Below are 25,507 nucleotides of genomic sequence, written 5' to 3' on the forward strand. Positions count from 1 at the left end.
CATCTCCATTTTCTTTACAATTCTAGAGAGTCAATAGGACTAAATTACGGAGGTAAGACTAGAGATTTATTCTTAAAAATTAAAGATTCAGATCTTCTGAAACTAGAAACTACTTGAAAAGTACTTGAAAGTGCAATTCTCCTCATAATTCTCCTCAGTTCTGCCTTTTTTTTCTAAATCAGAGAAACAAGCTAAGAAATTAGGGCAAAAATGAAGAAGAAGGGGCATAAATATATAGATAAGAGAGATATGATTGTTATAGTCCTTGTTTGATACCACATCAGATAAAAAAATAGCTTTTACGCTCCTCAGGTAGGTGGAAAACACGCGAGGTGCTAGCTGTGTAAAAAGTGTCAAAATGACACATCAGGCCCTTACATTAGGTGTCTAAAATAAACATCTCCTGGTTTAGGTGTCTAAGTGAAAGTTGGTGCCAACTTTAAGGGGCCACCGATGAGTTAGGCCCTAGATAAAAATAGAAAATACCCTTAATGCACAATGTACTTGACATATGACCAGGGACAACATCTGAAATAACAATTTCATTTTCAGTTTTTTACTAACTCATCAATCTATGAGGACTTAGAGAAGGTATATGTCATGACCCAACCCCGTAGGCTGTGATGGGTTCCCAAACTGGGCACTCGTGTATATCACTTCTATCTGTAAGTAAATTTGTCCCCTGTTTAAGTTATAGCACATCAACAGGCAGGATAACATATAAGCCGGCGAGGCTTATCATAGGCACCACTGTACATACATGCATATACAACCCATACACAACCCACATACATGTCTATAGACCTCTAAGAGTAAGAACAGTAACATAAGGCGGGATAGGGCCCCCATCGTACCTATGAATAAATAAATATATACATCGAGGGTTAATACCAAACTAGGCTCCGGCACAATGGAGCACTTCTGAACTGTTGAGTGGAACTCCTACGCTGATGGATCCCCAAAGTGTTTATCTGTACCTACAGGCTTGAACACAGTCCCCCCAAGAAAGGGGGATCAGTACGACATATGTACTGAGTATGTAAAGCATAAACATCATAAGAAAATTATAGTTGGCGTATGGATGCAGGGGACAAGTATAACATTTAACCATGTACCGTACTCGCATCGTATAAAAGAAAGTCATACATATTACCACCACGTACTTTGCCCGGCCCGTTTTGGGGACTCGATGTCATCATATACCGTACCCAGTCTTTTATGGGACTCGGTGTTATAATCATCATATACCATATCCGATACTTTATGGGACTTGGTGTCATAATCATCATATATCGTACTCGTCCCTTTATGGGACTCGGTGTCATAATCATCATATACCGTATCCGTCCCTTTATGGGACTCGGTGTATCATCTACATCATTTTGTCATCATATGCACATATATATTATTAGCATTGTAGAACGTATAGTCTGATCCATGTATATAGTAAGTACATGCTGAGGAACGTATGACCCTATCCGCACATCGTATAATAATACCGAGGAATGATGGCCCGATCAACATATCATATAGTAATGCCGAGGAATATTTGGTCCGATCCACGTATCATATAATAATGTCGAGAAACGTTCGGTCTGATCTACATATCATATAATAATACCGAGGAACGTTCGATCCAATCCACGTATTATATAATAATTATTATATTATAGTCGGCTCGGGACTTGGTAAAAGATGTATTACAGTATACACGAATAAAGTAGCGAGTAACCATATACAATCTAAATCATTATCAGAGACTCGACAATGTAAGAAGATTAAGCTATCGTTTGAGGACCACAATAGTAGTGTAGCCATCTTGAGTGCCTTCTAAATGCCATTAAGGCCTATATCACTTAGGATCTCGGGGACCCTAGACATGTACTAAAGTAATACTAATGGTTCATAGAATTAGGGATACCCGTCGTCACATAGTCCTTAGGACTAGGAGCTTCTGCACCCAATACTTCTCAACATATAAAGTTTAAGGAAAGTAGTTCAATTTACTACAAGGGTTTGACATTAAGAAGTGAATAAGAGATACGGATTACATTTAGGACTTAAAAATGGAGTTACCCCAGAGCTCGTATCACATTTTACTTACAATTAGGACATGCCAAAGAAAGAGAAAGAATAAGCTTTACCTAGTCTCTACTTTTTCTCAAGGAGTCATCATTATATATATCGTACCCGGACCATCATGGGCTCGGTATCATAACCTTATTATTATATTACCGTACCATCATAGCACCACACTTATGTTAAAGACATATCAAGAGGAAAGACGGGTATTTCTACGTACTTATGCCAACACATTCCAAGAGAAAGGAGATAACTTCACATACTTACTACTTTCCATCATATAGAAGCCTTGAGAGGCAATAACTCAACTAGTATAGGAATTCTACCATCGAGAAGTGAATAAGACTTATGAGTCATACTTGGGGTTATATGAATGGAATTATCCCCACATTTTGTATATCAATCACTTAAGGCTAAGACATGCCAAAAGAAAGAAAGGGTAAGCTTCACATACCTCTTACGGATTACTTTTACACGTTCGCCTCGTCGTCTCTTGAACCTATTTAACATCAAAGTAATACTAAGGTTAATGACCTTTCACTTTCCAATTTCCAACTATACACCCAAGTACTCATAGGAGTTATTTCCTTATCCATTACCCTCGACTAGTTTGTTACTAGTTTCGAATCTACCAAAAATTGGGCAACATCTCCCCTATAACTTCAACATTCCCAAGATTTTAACTCAGCCACAATATCAAAAACCATACCACCAACAACAACCAGAAGCATATTTACAAGTAAATCACTTCAACCTTACACAATACAAGCTCCAAACAACTAGCTCCAAACTATGATACAAAAATAGAGTTTTTTTAATCTTTATTTCATAAAATCTTTAAACATACCAAACGAAGGGTCGTGTGGCTGAAACAAGAAGCACCACACCCTTTTTAAAACACTTTAAATCCCTACAACATGCAACCCAACCAGCTGCACCCGCAGCACCACAACGACAACCCACTACTCGACTTCGATTTAGCTATAACCACTTCAATTTAGTTTGTTTCTAAAGTCAATCATCCTTATGAAATTTTTCCAATTCCAACCTTATTTAAGACATGTAATATACCTCATAAAAAAATCGTAAACTCCATTTGAAAGGAAAGCCCTTACCTTGCCCAAAACTCGTCAAACTCGTCGAAACTTGCCTCAAAAGTTCCTTTAGCGCGCCTACAACTTTGTGGCTGCTTGCTAACGTTTTGGTTCTTCTCCAAACCATAAATTTTCATTACTAATACCTTCATAACATCGTGTTACACTCTATATAATTAATTTACGGAGAAAAATCGAAGAACTCACCTTTTTTTCCTTCCAAAACCGTGGCTCTCTCCCTCTCTAGTTTCTTCTCTTCTCTTCTTTCTTGTTCTTGAATTTTCTAGAGGAATATAGAACTTAATGAGTCATAAGATATGTATATATATAGGATACTTTATGTGGGTTACACATGTCATTTCCTAAGTGGTGACACATGTCAAGCCCTCATTGGGCCAACACATCCCTTCCTCTAATCATGGGCTGCCACATGGCATGTGGACCCTACCCTCTTTGCTATAGCTGCTTCCATGTGGCACTCCTAGATGCTGCCACATGGCACTCTCCCATGCTTCCACGTAACACTTTCTTTTCCCCCTCGTGGATTCGTAATCTCGTCTTCTTTTACGAACCTATGTAATCCTTGCTACGTAAGCTTGGTATGTACTCCAGTAGCTTAAGTATGTAAGATTTCCAAGTTGGAAGCTTACGTAAATAAGTCAAGTCCTACGACTCATTGTTTGGTCTCCAACTTCTTTCGGATTCTTCTAACTCTATTTCCAATCTTCTCTACTATGGGGTATCACATTCTCCTTTCCTTAGAGTTGTTTGATAGCATTATAGATTATCCGGCTCACATGGTAACTCTTAAGAAGCTTAATAGTTCTTAAGAAGTCTTAAGAAGCTTTTAAAAGCTTTAAGAAACTTTAGAAAACCTTAAGAAACTTAAGAGGCTTACGATCCTTCCATGAAACTTAAGAGCCTTTCAAGAGACTTAAGAACGCGTTCCAAGGTACAAAAGTACGGGGTGTAACAGTATAACCCTAACCACTCACAATGATGGAATGTGTCGTTACATGAGTGTAAATGCATTTTCCACTAGAGAGTGAAAATATGTAGAGAGAATTAGGACTTGAGTATAGATGGTACCAACAATTAGTATTGTATAAAATTTCTCCCATTTTTTTTATGTAACTCAGATTTACTTTAAAGTAATTCTTATAGTTATAAGTGATACGTCAAATATTCTTAAGTATTGGCAAGATTTTCTCTTCTTGCTTCAAATAAATATTTTGAACTATACTTATCCTCAGGTTTCAGGTGTCTTCACCACAAATAAATTCCTATTAATTCCGCACACGTTTTAAGTATTTTGATTTAAGGACATTTTGCAAAGTATACTCACAATCAAAAAAATGTCCAATTCATGCAACTATAATGTCATATGCTTCACCTTCATGTAAGTATCCAATAATATGAGAATATTTAAAATGAGATCATATAGAGATTGCTATAGACTTGTAAGGTAAACATAGGGATGGGCAGGATATTCATTTTGGATGAGAGTGTCTTATACCTCTTTGAAAGTTTAACGGAATTTGTTCTTTTGAACATTTGTTGCAATTTGACGCTTGATCTTTTTCATTGTCCCTTTTATTTGTATTTTGTTCTAGCTATTTTAAATCTTTCCTTGTTGGAGCCTTTTCCCTTTTTTGATATTTTTCTCTTTCTTTGGAAGTTCTTCCTTTATTGTTTGGAGTTTTGAAATATATACTTGCCTTAAACTTACACGGAGAATCACTTTTTGAAAGAAATCACAAAGTGGGAGAAGGGCGGCGGCGGGAGGGGCAGGGAAGTTTTTTGAATGTTTTTCTTTCTTTTGAAATTGTCTTTGTATCCTTGACTTTTGGGACTTTGGATTTTTTGCTTTCGGCAGTTTCAAATATAAAGCTTCATCTGCAATTTGAACTTCTCCAATACACTTAGGGAGGTTGGGCTGAAAGAAGGATAGTACATGTGTAGCACCTCGAAAGATGAAAAGTCAATTTGAAAAGAAAAGTTCAAAATTTATTCTGGTGCATTAGTTCTATGATCCCTTTGCACCGACTATAGAAGGTTGTATGGGCCATAGGAACCGGTCGTATGTTGAGTGTAGGAAGTTGGAAAAATGTTCAAGTCTCAGAGCAAGTCCACGAGACTGATCTATGGACTGTACAAATTCATACGTTCCATAGATGGGGATTGTAGGAGAGGTCCTGAAGATTAGGAAATGTAAAGTTTCAGAATATTTTCTACGGACCAACAGGACGGTCCGTAGATAGAACCTACGACCCCTAGGATTGGTCGTAGAATGAGATTCAGAGAGTTGGTAATTGAGGGTCAACGGGATGATAGGATCTACGGTACTTATGAAGAACTACATCTCGTAGGATATGGTTCGTAGGTAGGGATCAGACTTGGTCAAATATTTTGAGAGTAACGGTTCTACCGTTGGAACCTACTGTCTGTAGAGAGTTCTATGAACTGTAGGTATGTTCTAGAAAGTAATCTGGAAATTTAGGTCTCAGAACCTTAACCTACAGACCAACAGAATGATCTGTAGGAGAATCTATGGCCTGTAGGTAGGGTTCATAAGGTCAATTCGGCAGTTAATTCTCAGGGTTATTTTAGTCATTTTCTATTAGTTTAATATACATTCTATGTCGTTTTGGGCCTATTCCTAAGTCTTATAACTATCCTTACCCTTCAAAATTCCCCCATTCCCTCTCATTCATTCAAAACCCCTAAAGCTCTCAAGAAATTTTCTCTCAAGGTCTTCTTCTTCAAGTGAGCTAGGGTTCAAGGATTCAAGTCTCCTCTTTCAATTTCAAATCTATGATTCATTAAGGTACGTATGAATTTCATCTATGGATACCTTTCCATCCATGTAGTCCCAAAGAATCTTCAGTTTTCCTTTATGAGTTCTTCCAAAAATCTAAGGTTTTGATGATTCTGCATTGGGTTCAATCAATTATGGTTTTATTCATTCTGAATGATGTTATTATACATGAATTATTTCTAATTACATGTTTTCAATAATTTTTATATGAACCCATGCATTATGCCTATTTTATGATTATGAACTACGCTTGAGATTTATGCATGCATCATGATTTAAGAAAGCTATGATTTACTGATGCTTTTAGATAAAGTATCAAATATGTTTTCATGAAACAAGGTTGCTTCAAAGTGAAGTATTCTCATTACGAAAGATTTCCAAGATTAATCCACTTCCAATTGAAGTGCAATTTATATGATCTAGATTATTTAGATAAGTGTCTTTTATGAATATGTTATGAAATCATGATATGTTTAAGGAGCCATTCTTATGATTCAACTATGTTATGATGAACTTGGTATTACTAAATTCTTACCATTTCTCAAAGACTATGATATGTTCATATTTATATATGATATTTCGTTGAGAGTTTACTTAGAACCGAGTCGACTTTGGGATGAAAGTTCAACCATTAGTAGAGGAGGAGTTCTTTAGTAGCAATTTCCTAGTCCTAAAACTACGTGCCCCATAGAACTTTGCCTTAATTGGTCTTAGCTAGTGGATCCACAAATAGCTCATGTTCATGGTCCTTATATGAAAAGTAGGACAACCTCTTTTCGGTATGGGAAAGACACTGGACTCTATTTTATAGCTTACATGGTTTATATCGGTTAACGGTATCTCTCATAAAAACTTATGATTCACAATTATGTTATGCCAAGCTTATGATTTCTTGCAATTATTGCATTGATCATGTATTATGTTTTAAATCAGATTTCTCATATTATGTCATGTTTAAGCTTGGTCATTGCATTATCATACTTTATATCATATATTACACATTCTCCATACTCAGTACATTCCATAGTACTGACTTCATACTTCTTTTGCCTATATTATATTTTAATATAGATCATAACGCTCCATCTTATGCCTGCAATTAGTATTTGATCATGTCAGTGTACACTGCTTTGGTGAGTCCTAATGGTTCGAGGGAATGGCTATATTATGAGTTCTTTTATGCCTTTTTAGACTTCTTTCAGTTTTTAGATTATTTCGTGAGCTAAGGCTTGTCCTATGCCATACTTATGATAGTAGAGTCTATGTCAGACTTAGTATGATTTCCGCTTTATCAATTATTATACTCAGATTCTCTTTATGTTGAGATTACTATTTGAGACTTACATTCCGCTTTCAAATTACTTTCTTATGTTGTTTATTTTAGAGTCATTCTTATGTCAAGTGGCTTGTTTAGGGTCTTTCAAGATCCTATTGGATGTGTCACGTCTACGGGATAGCTTGAGTCGTGACAACATGGAAACACTTAGAAGGGTATTGACTAAGATGTGGTTTTCCAAAGGAAAAACTTAAGACTCAAAGTGGTGGCATGCTAAGGATTAATGTTATTTGATAGGCATTGAAAGGCACAAGGACAATTTTCCTAATTTGTCTACTTTATAGGATATTGGTGCTTCATGGAGTTCAAGGCCAAATGTCATCTCCCGTGACCAGGAATCGCTTATCCCGCAAAATCAAAAGGAGAAAGTGTTCCTTCTCGGATCATAAGACAAAAAGGGATTAAAGTTATAAGGTTTTGAAGCCAATTGAATCATCCGATTTGGAATCGAAGATCAATGTGATTCTCTTGTGTGTTCTAGGGATAGTGTCTTCTCTCCTATATCTAAAGAAAACTTTTTAGTATTCTAGATATATTGTGTCCAAATAGATTTGCATGTATCTGAGATACACGGACACTTGCTCGCCGCTCTCTCTATGCATATGTATTTCAAAATGTATTTAAAATGTACCTGGTGTAATTCACATGTATCCGGAATACACCAAATCTCTCACCCGTTTCCTTTCTCTCTCACTGGCCTCTCTCCCTCTGTGTTTGTATTTCAAAATGTATCATAAACAAAATATTATTTAGTTTTATTGACGATCATTACTCCTAATTTATCTATATTATAACTTAGATAAGTGATTGTTTATTCTGATTATCTATTATAAATTAGATTGGAGATTGTTTATTCTGATTTTGTTGTTGTTTGCGTTAATTTGATGTGATGAAATCTTTTCTACTCCCTGATGATGTAGAGAAGGAAAGACTACATTGTAAATCGTCTAGATTATGACAACAAAGTACGGGACCAGAATATAAAGAGGGAGATTGGTGATTCTGATCAATTCCGTGTGAGAAAGAAGCTTGAATGTGGTTCTTCAGAAGAACATGATCAAGATATGAGCCCCTTCCCCAGGGGTAAAGAGACGTGCAACATTGTGGATGTGGTTCTAGTTTCACTGAAAATAGATTGGCATTAGTTGAGCAAGAACTAGTTTCTATTCACATAATATATGAGAAGAAAACCAAGGAAGCATTCTAAATATGTTTTCCATATGTCGAGGTTGAGTAAGAAGAGGATCAAGAAGGCATTGGAATTTTTCATAAATAAGAATACCAAAGGTAATGTCAAATTCTGTTACATTCACTTTGGTTACTATAAATTGGTATGGTTTATTGTCAATTTCTGTGTTTTGGTTAATAATTTTGATGCAGTGAATTCTCTTGTTGGTTCTCCTTTGCATGCTCCGCCCCCATGTTTCTAATGTTGATGACTCTTATAGTCCCCTACCTTATCAAGTTGATGATCCTCATTATGTCTCTAATGCTTGTGGGGTCAATACTCAATGCTGCTTTACAGGTCTCTCCGGACTCGTGGCATCCGTCTCCATAAGTCATAAATCGCATGATCCTAATACTCAAAGCAATCACAAGGGTCATTACAGTTGATCGAATTGATAGCATTAGTATGGATATGACAAAATTATTTTGTAAGATCTAACACGTCCGTTCTATTGAATAAGTACATAGTGTTAGAATTGAGAAATTTTATGACTCGGATATATCGATTTCAAAAACTAGCAAGAAATTCCACTGTCCTTTAATTCATCGTAGGATGGAGTGAAAGCCTCAACCTGATCAAAATGAAATGTGTCTGGAAACTCGACAACGTGAAAGAAAGAATTCGAGTACTCTCTTCAAAAGATAAAGTTGGAAAAAAAAAAATTCACTTGAGCAAGTGTTGGATAATCTTTGCAAATTGCAAAGGAGGCCTCTATCTCCCTCCAATTGTTAACTGAACAAAGAAAATTAAATTAAAATGAAAAGTTACACGTTTGTCTTAAATCCTTTTGTTTCTACTGTATATTATATTTGATTATATGTTCAAGTGGGAAAAAAATATCTCGAAATAAAGAAATACAGATCATGTTCTCCCTGAAGCCACCGGGGACGAGATTTCTAGTGAGCTTATATTAAGCTTTTATTAAGGACCTACTTGTTTCATTTGACTTGCAAGTTGCAACTATATATAAAAGCAGCCAGAGAGAGAGGAGTCAATAATTGTTAACTCAATGAAATAATTAAAACAAGAGACTTTATCATGAATGGTAAGAGGCCAAACTAGCCAAATAAATCACCTTCCAGGCAGAGAAAGGAAGAGCTAGCGGAATAAAAATGTTGGGAGTGAAAGGTGACGTAGAAGAAGGAAGTATAACGTCGTCGTTGCTTCTGTATCCAGGCATTGGAAATGAGGAAAATGAGCTGCGTTGGGGTTTTATTCGCAAAGTTTACTATATCCTCGCCTCTCAGATCCTCCTAACCACCATCGTCTCCGCTGTCACCGTCCTTTACACTCCCGTTAACAACATCCTTCATGGAAAAACCATCCTCCTCATTCTCCTCATTCTACCTCTCTTATGTAAGTCCATGTCTACGGGTGGAACATACATTCAATTCATTTAGTTTATCTTACTTTCCTTTTCTGTCCATTTTTAAAAAAGGAAGTAATTTTGTTCTTGTGCAGTGTTGTTGCCCTTGTATTTCTATCGAAAAAAGTATCCGTTGAATTTTGTTTTCCTTGGCCTCTTCACTATTTCCTTGAGTATCTCTGTTGGTGTAGCCTGTGCTAATACAGAAGGTGAGTATTTTGAAGCTATATACTTATATGTTTGGATAATTAATTTTGCTAATAGGAATCAATTATATTATATTAATTACAGGAAGAATTGTGCTTGAAGCCTTGATCTTGACATCAGCTGTAGTTTTAGCTCTTACTGGTTATACATTTTGGGCATCAAAGAGAGGCCAGGACTTCAGCTTTTTGGGTCCAATACTGTTTGCTAGCCTCTTTGTACTTGTCTTGACTGGATTTATGCAGGTTGGTCTCCGAGTAACATATACTCTCTCTCTCTCCCAATTTATCTCATACATTTGGATTTTGATAGTCTAAACAATTTAATTTTAATTTTGAATTCCGACATGAAATCTTTAAATTTTTTAAAATACAAGAAAATATTATTTGAATCTTGAAATATGAAAAAAGGCCACATAAATTGTATCTGATCTGACTTTGCCCATTTAATTTGCAGTTGTTCTTCCCTCTTGGATCAACAGCCAGTTCCATTTACTGCGCAATAAGTGCTATAGTTTTCTGCGCGTATATTGTGTATGATACGTACAAGCTGATTAAGAGGTTCACCGATGATCAGTACATCTGGGCATCTGTCAATCTTTACCTGGACATTCTCAACCTCTTCCTAGACATTCTGCAATTGCTCAGGCCCCGAAACAACTAGCTACCTCCACATTTCATCAATGGGAATATTCTGTAAACAAATTGTTATTGTCAAGGTGAACTTAATTTTCCACAATAAAATTTCATTAATGCTACTTGACAGAGAAAATGCATGGGTCTTCTTGTCCAGTAATTTTAAACTAAATACATGTGCTGGAAGACTTTGCAACGAAATTTTTTGGCGACATGGATACTGTGCACAATTGATATCATGGGCCTAAGTTATTCAACATTATTTTGCATTACTAGGAATATATGTGCCAACAGCTATTTAGCACTGGTCCATGTGCCAATGTCCCAAATATTTTCTCCAAGAAAATGACTTCTCAAGTGGAAGTAGAGAAAACATGCTTCATAAGTAATAACTCATTGTCTCCTTCCGCATCCCAACGCCGCTACCCCCTTCCATCCCTTAACCACCTCAATCCACCCTCACCTCCGTAGTGTTTTCCTACTTACATACAAATGCTCTTGAAACAATTAACTTTTTTTATTTAGTGACCAAACACAAAAAGCTTAGTAAGAAAATCACTTGTGTTCCATAAAAATATTTTTCAGGATATCAAAGCACACCCTGAATCTAAAACTGAAAGTATCTGCAGGAAAGGGAAGATACTTTTAGAGAGTGAACAACTTGCTATTCTAGTTTGTACAACTTCAGTGGTAAATAATTTATGTTTCTTTCCTTGCAGTCGAAAAGGACAACTTACATGAACAGGTATAAGGTGGGAATAAAGAGGTTTCTTGAAATTCCCATTTACACTTCACTTTGCTACAAAATTTGCCTCATTTGTACACTTATAAACAACTTTACTTGAGGAGAGCTTCCTGCCTGGTGATATCCACTGCCACAGTTTTTGCTTCAGTACAAAGATCTCAGTTGCTCTTTCTAATATAAGCAAGCTGGAGTATGTACCAGACAAGCGGCAAAAGCAACCAACATTTTCAGCTTCCTTAAAGAAGCAGGTTGTATTTTGGCTACATGTTAACCAATCTTGCCAATAGAAAGTTACATACATTTCATTCCTTGATTTTCCTGGCTATTTTCTTCCTATGAAGAGGCTCCCCAGGGTACAGAAGTATTGCCAGTGACAAAGCGAATGCAAGGCCAACTACTCCACTAAATGGTTGAGCTGGAGAAGACCCCGTGAACCATGGAGGGAATTTGGGTCGACTAGTCAAAAACACCCCCGTGTGTAAAATATAACTAGAAACCAGCATCCCTGAACGCAGCCCAATTGGAAGGAAGAGGCTTTGGCTTCTTTGTCGAACACCTGCAAGAGCCAGTGACAATAGCCACAAACTGGGCACTGCCCAAGGTGACCTGAAAAGAAATTTTAGAATATGAAACATAATCACTTTGCTGAAAATTCATTTGCATAGTGGAAGAAAAGCATTAAGAAAAGCAATCTATCATACAGAGAACTTTTTGGGAGTGAGATGAGGCCCGAGAGGGTACATCCGAAGAGTCAAGATTGACAGGAGGCACATGTATGCAAGACAAAAGAGCACTAAGTAGAATTAAACAAATAAAGGGAAAAGATTCTCAGGATACCCTAATTCAATCATTTAATTATTTCTTAAGTTTCAAAATATCAAAAAAAAAGCAGCTTGAAGAAAATGATGAATTTTTCCTCAGATGATCGAAGCTGAAATGGCAAAAAAATAGGCAGCTTGAAGGACAAGTAACCTAAAAACTCAGGCTACAATGCTACATAGATCCATGTCAAAAGCTTGAATGCATTGCCAGATCAGATGAGGGTGCACCTTTGAAACAAAGCAAATGCGAGTCCAGAAATTATAATTCCACGATAATATCCCAGGTCAGCAGCAATTTCATCAGGTAACCATGACCTGAAAAAAAGCTCCTCAACTGTGGTAACACCTGTTGCAGTTGCAAGTCCTTGAACAAATAAAACAAATATCCGACCATACACCTTTAGCCAGGTTAAAGCTGCTGATGAGGTTGGAGGAGCCATGGGAAAACAGAAATCAACACAGCCAATTAAGGAGTTCACAGAATATATTAGCAAAACAAGGATGGTTCCTCCAAATAAACCTTTCAGAAAACTCCGTACCTGCAATAAAGGCAGGCAGCATCTGAGTAATGCAATTAAAATAGATTATCCTTCAAAGCTTCAAATATGTTATTTAGAGAAATATAAATATTCAAGGCCAACATCATGAACTGATACTCGAAGAATGTCAGCATAACTCATTTTATGGTCTCATGATTAAAGCTCAAAACAGAATTTGAGGTACTAAACAAGATTCTCTCTCATCCAATCCCTGTTACCATTGATACAAAAGGGGAAAATAAAGAAAAAGATGTCTTGATGGAAAAATTAATGCTAAAGATATGATTTCATTACCATATATGATGAGAACTGTTTCAAATGAGCTGGATTGTGCTCAATGCGACAGTGCATTTTTGTAATGAAGAAACAAAGAAAGCTTAGAAAGAAGAAAACGGCATAAAGTAAAGAAGGAAAATATAAGGAAAATTAGGTTTTTGTTCAAGATATCTGGCATTGCTTAGTAGTGCAACAACATACAAGGCCTATACCTAGGCATCCACACCTAATTACATGGGTTAAAATGAAAATAAGTGCTAAATGTAAGTCAGATTGTAACAAATGGAAATTGAAATGCTTAAACTGCAAGAGTGTGAACTTACTCTCCTATATCTATTGGTAACAAAAACCATGAAAGTATGATTATTCCAGATACTTTCCAGCCATATACTTTCCTAGGCTGATGTGTTTCATTGCATTCCAAAAAACAAGAAAACGAGTATTTGGTGTTGAATTTAACAGTGTAAGATAATCTCAACCTCAATCGAGTAATAAGATCCCATTGAAGAGCATCGAGACGTTAGAGAGAAGAAAAGGAAGAAGTCTTGTTCACTGTAAAACAAAAATATCTGATGATCCTTCTAAATCATAATTACAGTATTAGAGAACAAAGAGAGACTTGGATAGGCAAGGTGCTTCTTCAAGAAGTTATTACTTCATCAACTTCAAAGCATTAGTTGACTTCTAACAAAGGGAATTTTTACCTTCTGTATTGAAGTCATATCTAGCCCATACTGCTCAAGCGGGTTCTCATAGCCACGTATCCTTTTGCCCCATAGAGTAACTAGTAAGAAAATAGACATGTAGAGGCCAATAATACAAACGAGCTCAGCAGTCCTGGATGGGTTCTGTGTTGTCCAACTTTGCACAAGTGTGGGCAGAAATGGAATGACCACTGGTGACCATAAAACAAGCACCATACCAACAAATGCAAGAATCCTGGTGCAAGTTCCAGAGTCAAGCAACATCAGTATAATAGCATGTCAAGCTGAGTGAAATGCTAGAGAGATCAGTCTATAAACTTCTTGACACACAGCTAAAATCTGCAGAATGAATGAAGGCCCCATTGACTCTACTCACGAAAGTAACATGTCAGTGACCTCATGCTCTTGAAAAGAAACTGAGATCCTGCAATTTTAAATTATAGGAGCATCTAAAGATGGATAAAAATCTTGCTTGAAAGAGGGTCTGAAGTTTACGGCATGTCGGGATTAACTGCACCATCCCAATTGTGATATTGAAGATCTGTAAAGAAATAGCTACATCTCTGCTTGTTTTAAGTGAATTAGTGCTGGTTTATTTCACATTTTAAGAGTAGTGATTTTAAATGTATAAAGTAATAGTAACGAATCTTATAATACAGTACATCCCAGCCCCCTCCCCACCCTCACCCTCTCCACCCAAAAAAAAAAAGAATGACGAAGATCATCAAAGAGCTGCTGTTCACTAGGGAGGTCAAACAAAGATATGTGGTTAAGAAACAGAAGTCCAGAAGGTAAACTACATAATTACTTGTTCCAAGTTCCCCACATTCCCAAGACAAAGGCTCAATTAAGAAAAGAGCTAGTTTGATGAAGAAGGCTGTTTCTTGATTATTAAAAAAAAAATCACCCTGAAGGTGAATGCTAGGACTAGAGGTTTCTCCACTTGTGTTTTCATCCAGACTAAAGAAAGAGGTAAAAGTAGGGTGATTTCCGGAGACCAGAATTTCCTTCACTCATGTTCTCATCCAGACTAAAGAAATAGGTAAAAGTATGACAGAAGCCATAAAAGGTAATCACTAAAGTAATTCAGTCATTAATGCAAATGGAGGTATCTATTCAATGAGGTCTAAACCCACCAATGCCAATTACTATGAGCAAAGGTCCAAATTTCGCCTATCATCACATCAGTTTCAGCATCGAACCATGTAGAAGAGTAAGAAGAAGAAACAAACAGACGACATATGATTTCTTGCCATTCTTGGAGAAAAGGTGTCGCTTAATCCTGAAACATTCCTTTAGTTATTGCAGTAAAAGATTCAAACTATTTCCTTTCTCAGTAAGATTCATATTATTTCCTTTAATCACAACATTAGAACTGCCAAACAAAATCATTGAGAGATGAAATTTGCTTTAAAACAAAGATTTTATCAATATGCGTAGTTAATTCTTTTATCCCGCACCTAGAACATAGATAAAAGCCACAATACTTCTTTTTATAGTAAAATGATGCAATATCTTACCTCTGGAACAAAGGTCGTTCAGCAATGCGCAGAAATGAGATGAGCCTGTCAGTTAGACTAATAGCACCTCGTACACCACCCCAAAGCAATGCAACTTTTGCGACCAATTTCAGAATGCCACCCTTCTGTCCCAATTCCGCCAACATCGACACCAGCCTATTTAAGAAAAAGAAGATAACAAGTGGATTTTGAGAACAATTTGCAGTTATAAAAAAAAAAAGGCATGATGTGAAGATTATACGACCTTTCTTGATCCACTGCACCATCTTCTTTCATAGGCACCACAGGAGCAGCTACAGACATGGCTTTCTCAGCAAGGCTTGTGACTATGTTATTGTTAGTTTTATCAATTGTTTCCTCATCAACCTTGACCACTTCTTTGCTTTGATTTTTCTCATCCTCAAAGGTCTTGGAAGAACCCTCAAAAGTTTCAGCATCCTTTAAGCACATACATATGATCTATTAGAGAACGTATAGAAAAAACATGGCACAGATAAATTAAGATATGGGCAGTATAAAACCTTAGCTTTCCTTTAACTGTTAAGCATCAAAATATTCCTTATCCAAACACCCCATCACCCCCCCCCCCCCCCCCCCCCAAAAAAAAAAAACATCTGAAAAAGAAACAATCAGATGGTTTACCCCAAAGCTAAGAAGCCAGTACAACATAAAATTCCATTGAATTTTTGTCCAAAATATTCATTGCATTCTGTTGAAGGTGAAGGTAGACTCTGGTCTCTTCAGGCAATTAAAAATATGAAAATCAGTTCTTAAATGTCAAAAATATGATAGCTAAGTCCCAGTTCATGAGTTCACTCCACTATATAGAGGTTATCGTTAATGCCCTCCCACTTCTTTCATGGGGTAAAGAATGTAAAACATGTGTCAAAGAAAGATATTCAATTGAGATCTCTGGTCAATCTCTACAGCAAAATGGTGGAAAAGTAGTTTTTCGATTTTGAAAAACGAATGAGAGATTCAAACATGCCAAGAACTAGCCTAGATGGATTATGCAAGGCAGGTGATAACTCATAATGTTGAATAATAAGTAAGGTTGTCAGTTATCGCAACCCTCTCTAAATAATACTCAACCAGCCAACTTTTATAGTGATTTTACCTGTTGATGGGCAAGCAGTACCGATGCTCCGAGGGCTGCCGTAACAGCTCCAACCATAATAGAATTTCCGTCTGAATTTTCTGAATCCGCTGCTCCCTCAACTTGGCAAGATGGACTCTGCAATCCATACACTTGTCCATTAGGACGCATTTCATCAATCCTCTTGTTGGCTGTTGGGATAGAATCTACTTTCTCTAGTTCACTTATTTCATCAAGGATCAACTCTTTGCTCTGGCCATTTCTTTCTTCTGCATATACATCAAAAAACTTTCTCAAAGCAGCCAAGCTGCAGCCTACAATAACTCCAACAGGCAATGCCGTTCTCAAATAACTAGTTCCCTGAACTGCTGATGAAATAGCATGTACAACATGCTCTGCATGAAGTGTACCCACTTTCTCTGAAGTACGGTCCTTACTCTTTATAAATGAAACAAGCTCCTCTGCATGCCCTACAGCATGGCAGATAGCATTTGCAACATGTTCCAGTTCATTGGAGAGTTTGGGCTGCATTTCCTCCAGTTCTTCAACACTTACTTTCCGTCCGACTTCAACCTTTAAAGCGTCCACTATAATATTTCTTAAAAATAAAGCAGATCCATGCGCGGTGTCATTATCAAATTCGACATTCTCATTAGAGTTGTTTGAAGTCACACATTCTTCATCAGGATTCTGGTATTCATGGTCAGATATTACATAAGATGGTTCAATAACATTATCCATATTATTATTTTTCATAGGTGAATCATGCTGCATCTCCGCATGACTTTTTTCATCAGCTGCAACACCATCAGATACACCACTGTTACTCCCAGTCTGCTCCAAAAGTTTCCATTGTCCTCCTTCTGGGAAGTAGTCGAGAAACAAAGCTGTTGTGGTATCTAAATCTAATGGTTTGGTTATCACAGCCTTTGAACTTAAATAGCTTCGAAGATATTCTTTGTAAAGCGGATCTCCAGAGAAATTGGTATTCATATAGACAGGAACAGTTTTTTGGATGTAATTCAAACACTTAAGTGAATCCCCTGGAGGAAGCTCTCCATGGACAACATTTTTAATCTTCGAATCACCTTCTGTGTGGCTTTCTCCATCACTTTCTTGAAAATTGATGGTATCACTTTCAACTTCACCAAATAAATATGTTTCATATTTTGCTTGGGAATCTGAACATACTTTGCTCTCCCTCTTCTCAACATCATCTAAATCGTGGTTAACAACCATACGGCTAGTATTTTGATCAAGAACCTTGTCTCTGTCCTTAAGTCCATCTTCATTGTCCCCATCCTTGGTTCCACTTTTCTTAAATCCATCTTTATCGTCTCCGTTCTTGATTTCACTTTCTGCCCCATCCAACTGATTAATCATATCTTCAAGTACATGAAATACACTATTAACTGCTAACTGAGTTGAATCATCAATTTCAGTCAGGGCATCCAGTGCTTGAGAAACATCAAAGCTCGGGGCATTGGGAATAATTTGATTTGAATTGGTCTGCATACTTCTTTCTTCTCTTTTGACATTATCAGAACCTTCATTTTCCGTTACGTTCGTCTCAGAAGGCGATGCCGCAAGTGATGTTTTATCATCTGTCTGGGGGGAAGATGTTAACTTGTTCTGATCACTACCAAAATCAGCAATTTTTTCTTCCTTTTGTTGGGTAGAGATCTCTTCTTTCAAGTCCATCTGATATCTCCCACCATCATGCTGCACTTTGGATTGCTCAGTAATCACTCTCTCAGTGCCACCTTCCACCTCAGGCCCACTTGAACTCTCAACCTTAGCTCCAGCTTTTGACTCAATTTCCCTATAATCAGAAGTTAGGGCAGTTTTTTCTACAGAAAGACTTGCACTTTGATTGTTATTCTCCACATCATTTGTATCCTTATTGTCTAAAGCAGGAACTTCACTTCCATGGCTACTCATTGGTTGAGACTGACCTGTATCTACAGATTTTTGCATGTTTTCCACTGCTTCAGGTTCTGAAACAAGCTCTTGAGAGTGTTTGTCTGTGCCAGAGCCGTTCTTATCAAATTCATCTGAAAAATCACCAGCCCTCATCTTCGCATTTGATAAGTTAGAAGTTTCACTTCCACCATCTGTATTTGAAACTCCTCCATCCTTTTCTATCTTTGACATTGAGCTTGTCACGTTTGGAATATGTCCAACACTTAGTAATCCATCAATTTTGAGATTTGAACCTTGATTGAGCAAAATTCCAGAGACAGAAGTTGTAAGCTTTCCACGAACATCATCAGGAACAGCATCTTGCAAAGCTTTCATTACTGTCTCCCCTTGACCAACGGCCATCAGAACCTGCCACAGTTTAGGTCAGGTAAATTATTACCAAAGTTATCTAGCCTCTCCAATGAGTAGAGTCGGCTCAGTTTACCTCCAAAATTAAAACAAATTGTTTCAACAAATTACCACAAGTCATAAGGTAACAGATAAGAAGTACCTTCTTCTTCTGTTCTTCTGTTAGTGTGTCAGGCATTGTCACATCAAGCATATTCATGACCACTTCTGCAGTCTGTAGCACTTGGCCTCTCTCACCATCAACAGGACTTCCAGCCTCCTCTTCTCTTGGTTCTGCATCATCAGCACTTCCATTTTGTAAGGTGCTATAGGGTTCTTGTAGCTGTCCAGTGCTTCGGAGATCTTTAAAATCTCTTCCAAATCTTGAATAAATCTTTGCTTCAATATCTCCTTCTTCATGTATTTTCAGTGACGGATCTAGGGAGGAACCATCTAAAGCATCTGAGTTCGGAAGATTCAAGAGCTTTTTTGATCTAAAACTTGTATCAGATGGTCCGCCCACAAGCATTAGATCCTTGGACAGATTAATGGTTACGTCAACATCTTCCAGAAGAGGATGACGACCCTTCAAAAGTCCAAGCTCCACAGCTGTGAGCCACTGCAGACAAGACTTTTGGGAATTAAATAAATAGAGAGTATGGAGGAGCAAAATTGAACCATGACAGATAACAGTTTTGATCGTCACCTCAATTGTAAGATGTTGGCACCAAGATAGAGTTGATCTGCTATTTGTTCTTTCATTATGTGGAAAATAAGAGCACAAGAGTAGGCTTGTGTATGGGTTTTCTGCTATTGAAGTGCGTGGAACAGAGAACAAGGAGGCTGACCCTTCATCACTCTGAAATATCAAAGAAACCATAAAATTTCATGATTGGTCTCAATTTATAATCAATTTGCAGGACAATGCATATAAGATAAACCATGTTGAAACTTGAATATAAGTTCTGGACACAGATATTTAACTGTTCTCTTTCTGATTGCAGCCGTTAGAAAATTTCCAGCCTGCAGGTGGTCTGTCTCTTGAAAAAGTGAAGCAACACCATCCTTTTTATTGACACCAGATAATGAATGTTCTAAATTATCCAGAATGGACCAAAAAAGATTGCAGCCTCCAAGAATTATTTTATCAGGGCATTGTCCATCTCCCATCATATTCTTCCTTTTCCCTTCAAGGGGGTCGAAGATTATTTAAGCATGCAATGCTTCATAGCTTTATGAACAATACAGAACAGAATCAAAAGAATATAGGGGTAACAAATCCCTGTGGTAAGTCATATCTTATGTCCCATAGTCTAGACAGATAACAGATGATAAAGCCATTTGGATCCCCTCTAATTCAGGGAACTTCACTACCAGCCCAGCTTGGGATTAACTTAGACAAAAAAGGAATAATGACTCCATGGAGAGTCGAATTTGGCACAAAGACATCCCCTTCAAAATGTCCTTCCTCACATGGAGGTCTATTCATAATAAGTAATCTACCAACGAAAGAGTAGCAAGGTTAGGTATTCTTTTTTATCATAAGTGTCATTGTTGCACTGTACCAAACTCGAATAGTTAGTAGGAAACCTCAAACCATCTTTTTTGCGAGGGTGAATTGTCCAGGAAGACTTAACACTTTTCAGGCCCTACGGGGATAAGTCACATAGACATCAACCTAAAAATAATTCTCTGCACCTGGTGGAATCCCAAGCCACGCAACCCTATCACCAACTACATCACCAAGATACTACCACTTATTGTTTGTAGGGAAATATGGAGTGCTAGATGTAGAACTAAATTTGAAGCCATCAAGCCCTCACTTAACAGAATAATTACTAACATTTTATACACTCTCTTGCAGGCAATTGGAAGAAATTTGGAAAAGCTAACCTGGGAAAGAATTGGAGGAGCATATGCCATGCATGTGAGGCTACACTACAATACAAATCATTCACGTTGGTGAAATGGATAAGGCCACCCCCTGCCGGTGAAACTAAATAGTGATGGAAGTTGCATACAAGGTCGATGTGGGGGAGGAGGACTTATTAGAAATAGTCAAGGATTACCCTTTGTGCCTACTCTATTCCATTAGGTCAGGGCACAAGTAACTAGCTGAGGCAGCAGCTATGCTACTCGGGCTAAATGGTGTGTCAACAAGAACCTAAGGCTGGCACAAGCAGAAACGGACTCACAGCTAAATGTATCAAAGGAGAATGGAGTATACCATAGAATATCAGAAGAATATCAGCAGTTATATCAAAGAGCTTCAGAACTTAGTTGAAGCCCATGGTTTCAATATCATACACTGCTTCAGGGAAGCTAAAAAGCCAGTGGTAAGTTAGCATCCCAGAGCCATAGTTTTGATGAAAACCAAGTGTTCAATTCCCACTCTGAATTACCCAACCAAGTGAAAGGGCTCATCAATTTGGATAAATGGAATTACCCTTCATTCAGGGAAAAACTGACAAAACACTCCCTCATAGTCTATGAGCCACTAAGTTGCTCGGGCTCGGGTGCGGGTGTCCAAGATGGATACGAATTCGAGAGTCAGATTCGGCAAAATCTAAATTTTAAGATTCGGGGATACGAATCCGGGTATGGATACGGGTGAGGGGATTCGGCTAAAAATATTCAATATTATAAAAATATAGTTATAAAGATAAAGATATTCTTCCCCTCAGAAAAGGAAAAGAAAGTCATTCAAGACCTTCCACCAACTCTCCTTACAGATTATTGTTATTGTCTACCATAAGTCGAATACAACCGCTTGAATATTTAGCATCTCTCTATTTGGCTTGAAATATGAAGCAATGTATATTGACCAAGTGGAAAAGTATCTTGGTCAAAGTATCTTATGTGGGTTATCGAATCCCACACGTATCCCACACCCGCACCCGTCTGATGTATCGGATGTGGGTTGTCCATGGACTCTTGGTTAAAATATCTGATGTGGGTTGACCGAATCTCACACATATCCCACCCCTGTCTCATGTCGACACGGGTGCGACAGCAAAAATGAAGAGTCCGCGCAACTTAGATGAGCCACCGTAACTTTTTTGTGGTCAGGATTAGCTTGAGTTGTCGCTCTCAATGATCATGTACAAAGCTTGGTATGCCAAGCTCAAATTGTAACTTTTTGCACATCAATGATCAAGAAGGCAAGATTTTGACCAAAAAAAAAAGATCTCTTTTACTAACTCTCAGGCCACCTGGATGAAATTCAAAAACAAGAGAAAAATGATCAAAATCATCCCTTAAGTTATGGGTCGGTTAAATTTGTCCATCTAATATTATTCTGAACATAAAAATTCCTCTTAGTTCACAAAACAGGGACACGTTTAGCCCATCCAAGCTGATTCCGTTCAGTATTAATAGGATAAACCTGACCCTTCCCCCTTTTTCTCTTTTTTTTCTACTTTTATTCCCAATAAAACTCCTCTCCATCTACTGTGTATCTCCCAAAAAATTTACAGTGGTTTTTATTCAATCCTAAGGGATTTTACAACAACTTACCTAGAATAGTCCCATTTCTTTTGTTATTGGGGTTTTTAGTGTTATTTGGAAAACTCAAAGCTGGTTTACCTTACAATTTGCAATTTGCACTAATAGTGTCTATCACGGTTCTGTTCTCCACAGGAATTGTATGCCTTGTTACTCTTGCTTAAACTCCTTGGTGGTTCTTTCACATTCTGCAACTCAAATTATTCCTATGACCTTCAAAATTGCTACTAGTGTGTATCTTTAGTAACAAGGGAACTAGAGGTGCTTTGGCATTGACCAAATAAAATAAAAAGAACAAAGGAGGTGCTTTAAACATGAAGAGCTTCTGGTCTTCGAAATTCAATTTTTTGTTCATAAGAGACTAAAACTCCTTAACCGCATCCAGGTATCTCATCTCCTAGCTAATTGAGCTGAAAGAAGAAGATTCTATTGTTCTTCACCTTGTATTTCTCCCCAAAGTACAGCAATTAGTTTTTAAAGATCCCTTCAAACTACAGACTCAGGACAAGAAATAGATTGGAATGAATAACTAGGCATAGCAGAATTTGGATTTTTTCCTGCCTATTATTTTTCAAGATGTGCACTGAATCTGCAGAAGTGCGCTCAGTTAATGACAAAAATGTTGACGGTGCTGCAAAGAGCAGATCTTGATAAGAACAAACATAGTGGTGGTCTTTGACAACAACTAAGAAGCAAGAGATGGCAGGAAGGGAAGGAGGAGGGGTATTCTGTTAAAACTTGATGGAATCAGTTTGGATGGACAAAAGGTGTCCCTAGTTTACAAAGTTAAGGATTTTTTTTATGTTCAGTGGAATAATAGAGGGACAAGTTTAAACTCACCATTTACTGAATGGACAAAATGTTACCTGTATAAAAAGAAGAGGAATCTTTACTCTACCAACCACATCCCTTGTACTGGATTTTGCATAGAAATCTTCAACAGCATCAAATCCATACGACACTATTGATATTGCTTTCTCAAAGTCCCTAACAGATGTTGCCAAAAGAGCATTTTCAACATCAAAGCCTTTTCCACGACCTTGAAATAGTTCCTGCACACATCTTAGAAATGTCAAAGAGGTGTCAAGCTTTTATGGTATTCTTAAACATAGGGCAACAACATTCAGAGCACTTCCTTATACAACAAACTGAACATTGAAAAGTCATTAAGCATGTGTCAAACAAAAACTCTAGATGTCAATCCTTCACTGACAGCTTTATGTAAGGACAAAGTGCTTTACCATGTTAGATTCCAATATATCTACTAAGCCCCGTGTGAGCTTTTGGTCTAAAGCAATGTGATAAGGTGTGGCTCTTGTTGCTTCCTCTAGGTCAAAAGGATTGTTTATGCAAGTAGCAGCTGTAAGAGGTGTTTTTTCTCCAACCTCAGCCAGATACTTTGTCAACATGTTGGCACCATAACCCCAGCCCGCACTCATTATTGTTGACCACGGCCTTTTCTTGTTGATAAATTGGACAACTGTGGAGATATCATCACTGTCAGCAGCTGTAAATAACCTACATAAATAAAGTAGTCATCTGTTCTTCCATTAGCTTATTACAAGAGGCATGCTGAATGGCCACAACTAGAAGCAGCAATTTTTAAACTATCCAGAAGCCAAATCACAATTTCCATGTAAACCAGTGATTTGTTCCATAAAGGAAAAAGGATAATCTCCTTCCTGAACTAATAAGGTTTGCACATAAAAGTAAGGAAAGGCCGTGAAGAATGCTAAATAAAACCTACAATACTCCTTTCTTATTTTGATAGCAAGCAATCCTTAAACATAAATTATCTGTGACAGCACCTAGTTAGTTTGGATGCCAGAAAACTAAACAGGATGCTGGAATTACCAGATTGAAGCACTAAAACTAAATAACGATTAACCAGTCACTGGGAAAAGAAACTAAAACCTAAATTTTTATATCTGCATCAAGGCTAATTTCTTAGGATTATCACGAACACACAGTAGTAGTTTTGCATTCACTACATAACAGGATGGCAATGCAAAATATATACTATGCTGCATTTAAACGGAACAAATGCAGAACAATACAAGTACAACACATAATTACTAGCAGAATGAGATTGCATTTCTCACCGGGCAGTTGTCAATGGTGAACCAGCACAGCCTCTAGGATTCATGACAACAGGAAAACACCCTCTCCTCAAACTCTCAACAACAAATTCTCGAATATTCTTATCCATACTTCCCTCAGTTGTTCCCGGAACAATCACCAAAGTCAAATCCAATCCATATTCTTCTTCCAAGTCCAAATTCGCTGGCCAATCCAGCGACACTACTCCTCCATCCTCCGTACTCAAACATACTCTCTGATACACCAACTTCTCATCACAACTCTCATAATCCCTCACCTGAATTTTCCCACTATCTAGCCTCAGGAAATGCCTGTCTTCCTTCACAAGCCTCTCGTTCACGTCCTCCATAAGATCACTATCCTGAAACGATATCGACGGACAGCGTAATACAACAAATCGATTAAACGGCGTCGGACTAGTGAATAAGATCCATTCTCCGAGGTCCGAAAGAGAAGTTTCCAGACGCTTTACAGACGTTTGCGATTGATATTGGTAGAGAGCAAAACCAGATACAAAACCTAGAGCTGGAGCAATTAAATCGAGGGAATTTACAGAAGGAAATTGAGAAACTATGTTTTGAAATAGATTTTCTAATGGCATAGGATTTAAATTCCAAATTGCGAGAACTGTATGACGATGATGACAATTCCATTTCAATCTCCGATGCTTCCATCGACGATGAAATGTTCTTCTACTGAGATTTCTCTGAAACGTTGAAGGAAACTGTAAATAACTGGTACTAGATGAAAAACTCATCGTATTGCCGAAAATTGAAATTGAGATTTCAATGGGATGATGAAATTGGTGTTGAAGGTGGAATAGTGAATGGAGAAGTAGTAGAGAAAGGCTAGAAGCTCGAGAAGCAGCTAGCGAAGACAAGTAGAGAAAGCTAACGGTGGAGAATAACAGGAGGGGGACTGAAAAAGAGGACTCGTGGGCCACCAAGATTTGGGCAGTTACGGTTGAAAATGGAGTTTGTGGGTCCCACTTAGCAGAAAGTGCCCCTTACGTGGCGGAACAGCATGCGGTTGCTTCTTGTGTGCGCCTTCAAACAACACCATTCGGCTTTCTATATTCTGTCTTGGTGCCAAAAAAAATAGGGATTAGCTAATCACACTTTTCATTTTT

The 25,507-nt window shown here is 37.6% G+C and overlaps 2 protein-coding genes across 7 annotated transcripts; one reads left to right on the forward strand and one right to left on the reverse strand.

Annotated features, from left to right (window-relative positions):
* The first annotated feature begins 9,552 nt into the window (after positions 1-9,552).
* LOC129892586 (BI1-like protein) lies at positions 9,553-10,791 on the forward strand. Its single transcript, XM_055968166.1, has 4 exons — positions 9,553-9,914; positions 10,020-10,133; positions 10,216-10,373; positions 10,585-10,791. The coding sequence occupies exons 1-4, from the start codon at positions 9,671-9,673 to the stop codon at positions 10,789-10,791; spliced, it is 723 nt and encodes a 240-aa protein (XP_055824141.1). The 5' UTR covers positions 9,553-9,670.
* LOC129892585 (uncharacterized) lies at positions 10,714-25,282 on the reverse strand. Of its 6 annotated transcripts, XR_008767349.1 has the most exons (12): positions 24,381-25,282; positions 23,520-23,796; positions 23,145-23,330; positions 19,481-19,633; positions 18,938-19,405; positions 16,486-18,795; positions 15,613-15,806; positions 15,369-15,524; positions 13,849-14,083; positions 12,558-12,868; positions 11,501-12,114; positions 10,714-10,821 (listed from the first exon to the last, which is right to left on the reverse strand). XR_008767349.1 is itself a non-coding variant. In XM_055968162.1 (11 exons), the coding sequence occupies exons 1-11, from the start codon at positions 25,133-25,135 to the stop codon at positions 11,811-11,813; spliced, it is 5,337 nt and encodes a 1,778-aa protein (XP_055824137.1). In that variant the 5' UTR covers positions 25,136-25,282; the 3' UTR covers positions 11,388-11,810. The 6 variants fall into 6 exon arrangements, 5 of the variants coding, with proteins under 5 accessions (XP_055824137.1, XP_055824136.1, XP_055824138.1 ...); XM_055968162.1 differs by lacking the exon at positions 10,714-10,821 and having other exon boundaries at positions 11,388-12,114; positions 18,938-19,393; XM_055968161.1 differs by lacking the exon at positions 10,714-10,821 and having other exon boundaries at positions 11,388-12,114.
* Positions 25,283-25,507: the final 225 nt, after the last annotated feature.

The sequence above is a fragment of the Solanum dulcamara genome, chromosome 6 (genome assembly GCF_947179165.1).
Source record: "Solanum dulcamara chromosome 6, daSolDulc1.2, whole genome shotgun sequence".
NCBI classification, from domain to species: Eukaryota; Viridiplantae; Streptophyta; class Magnoliopsida; order Solanales; family Solanaceae; genus Solanum; species Solanum dulcamara.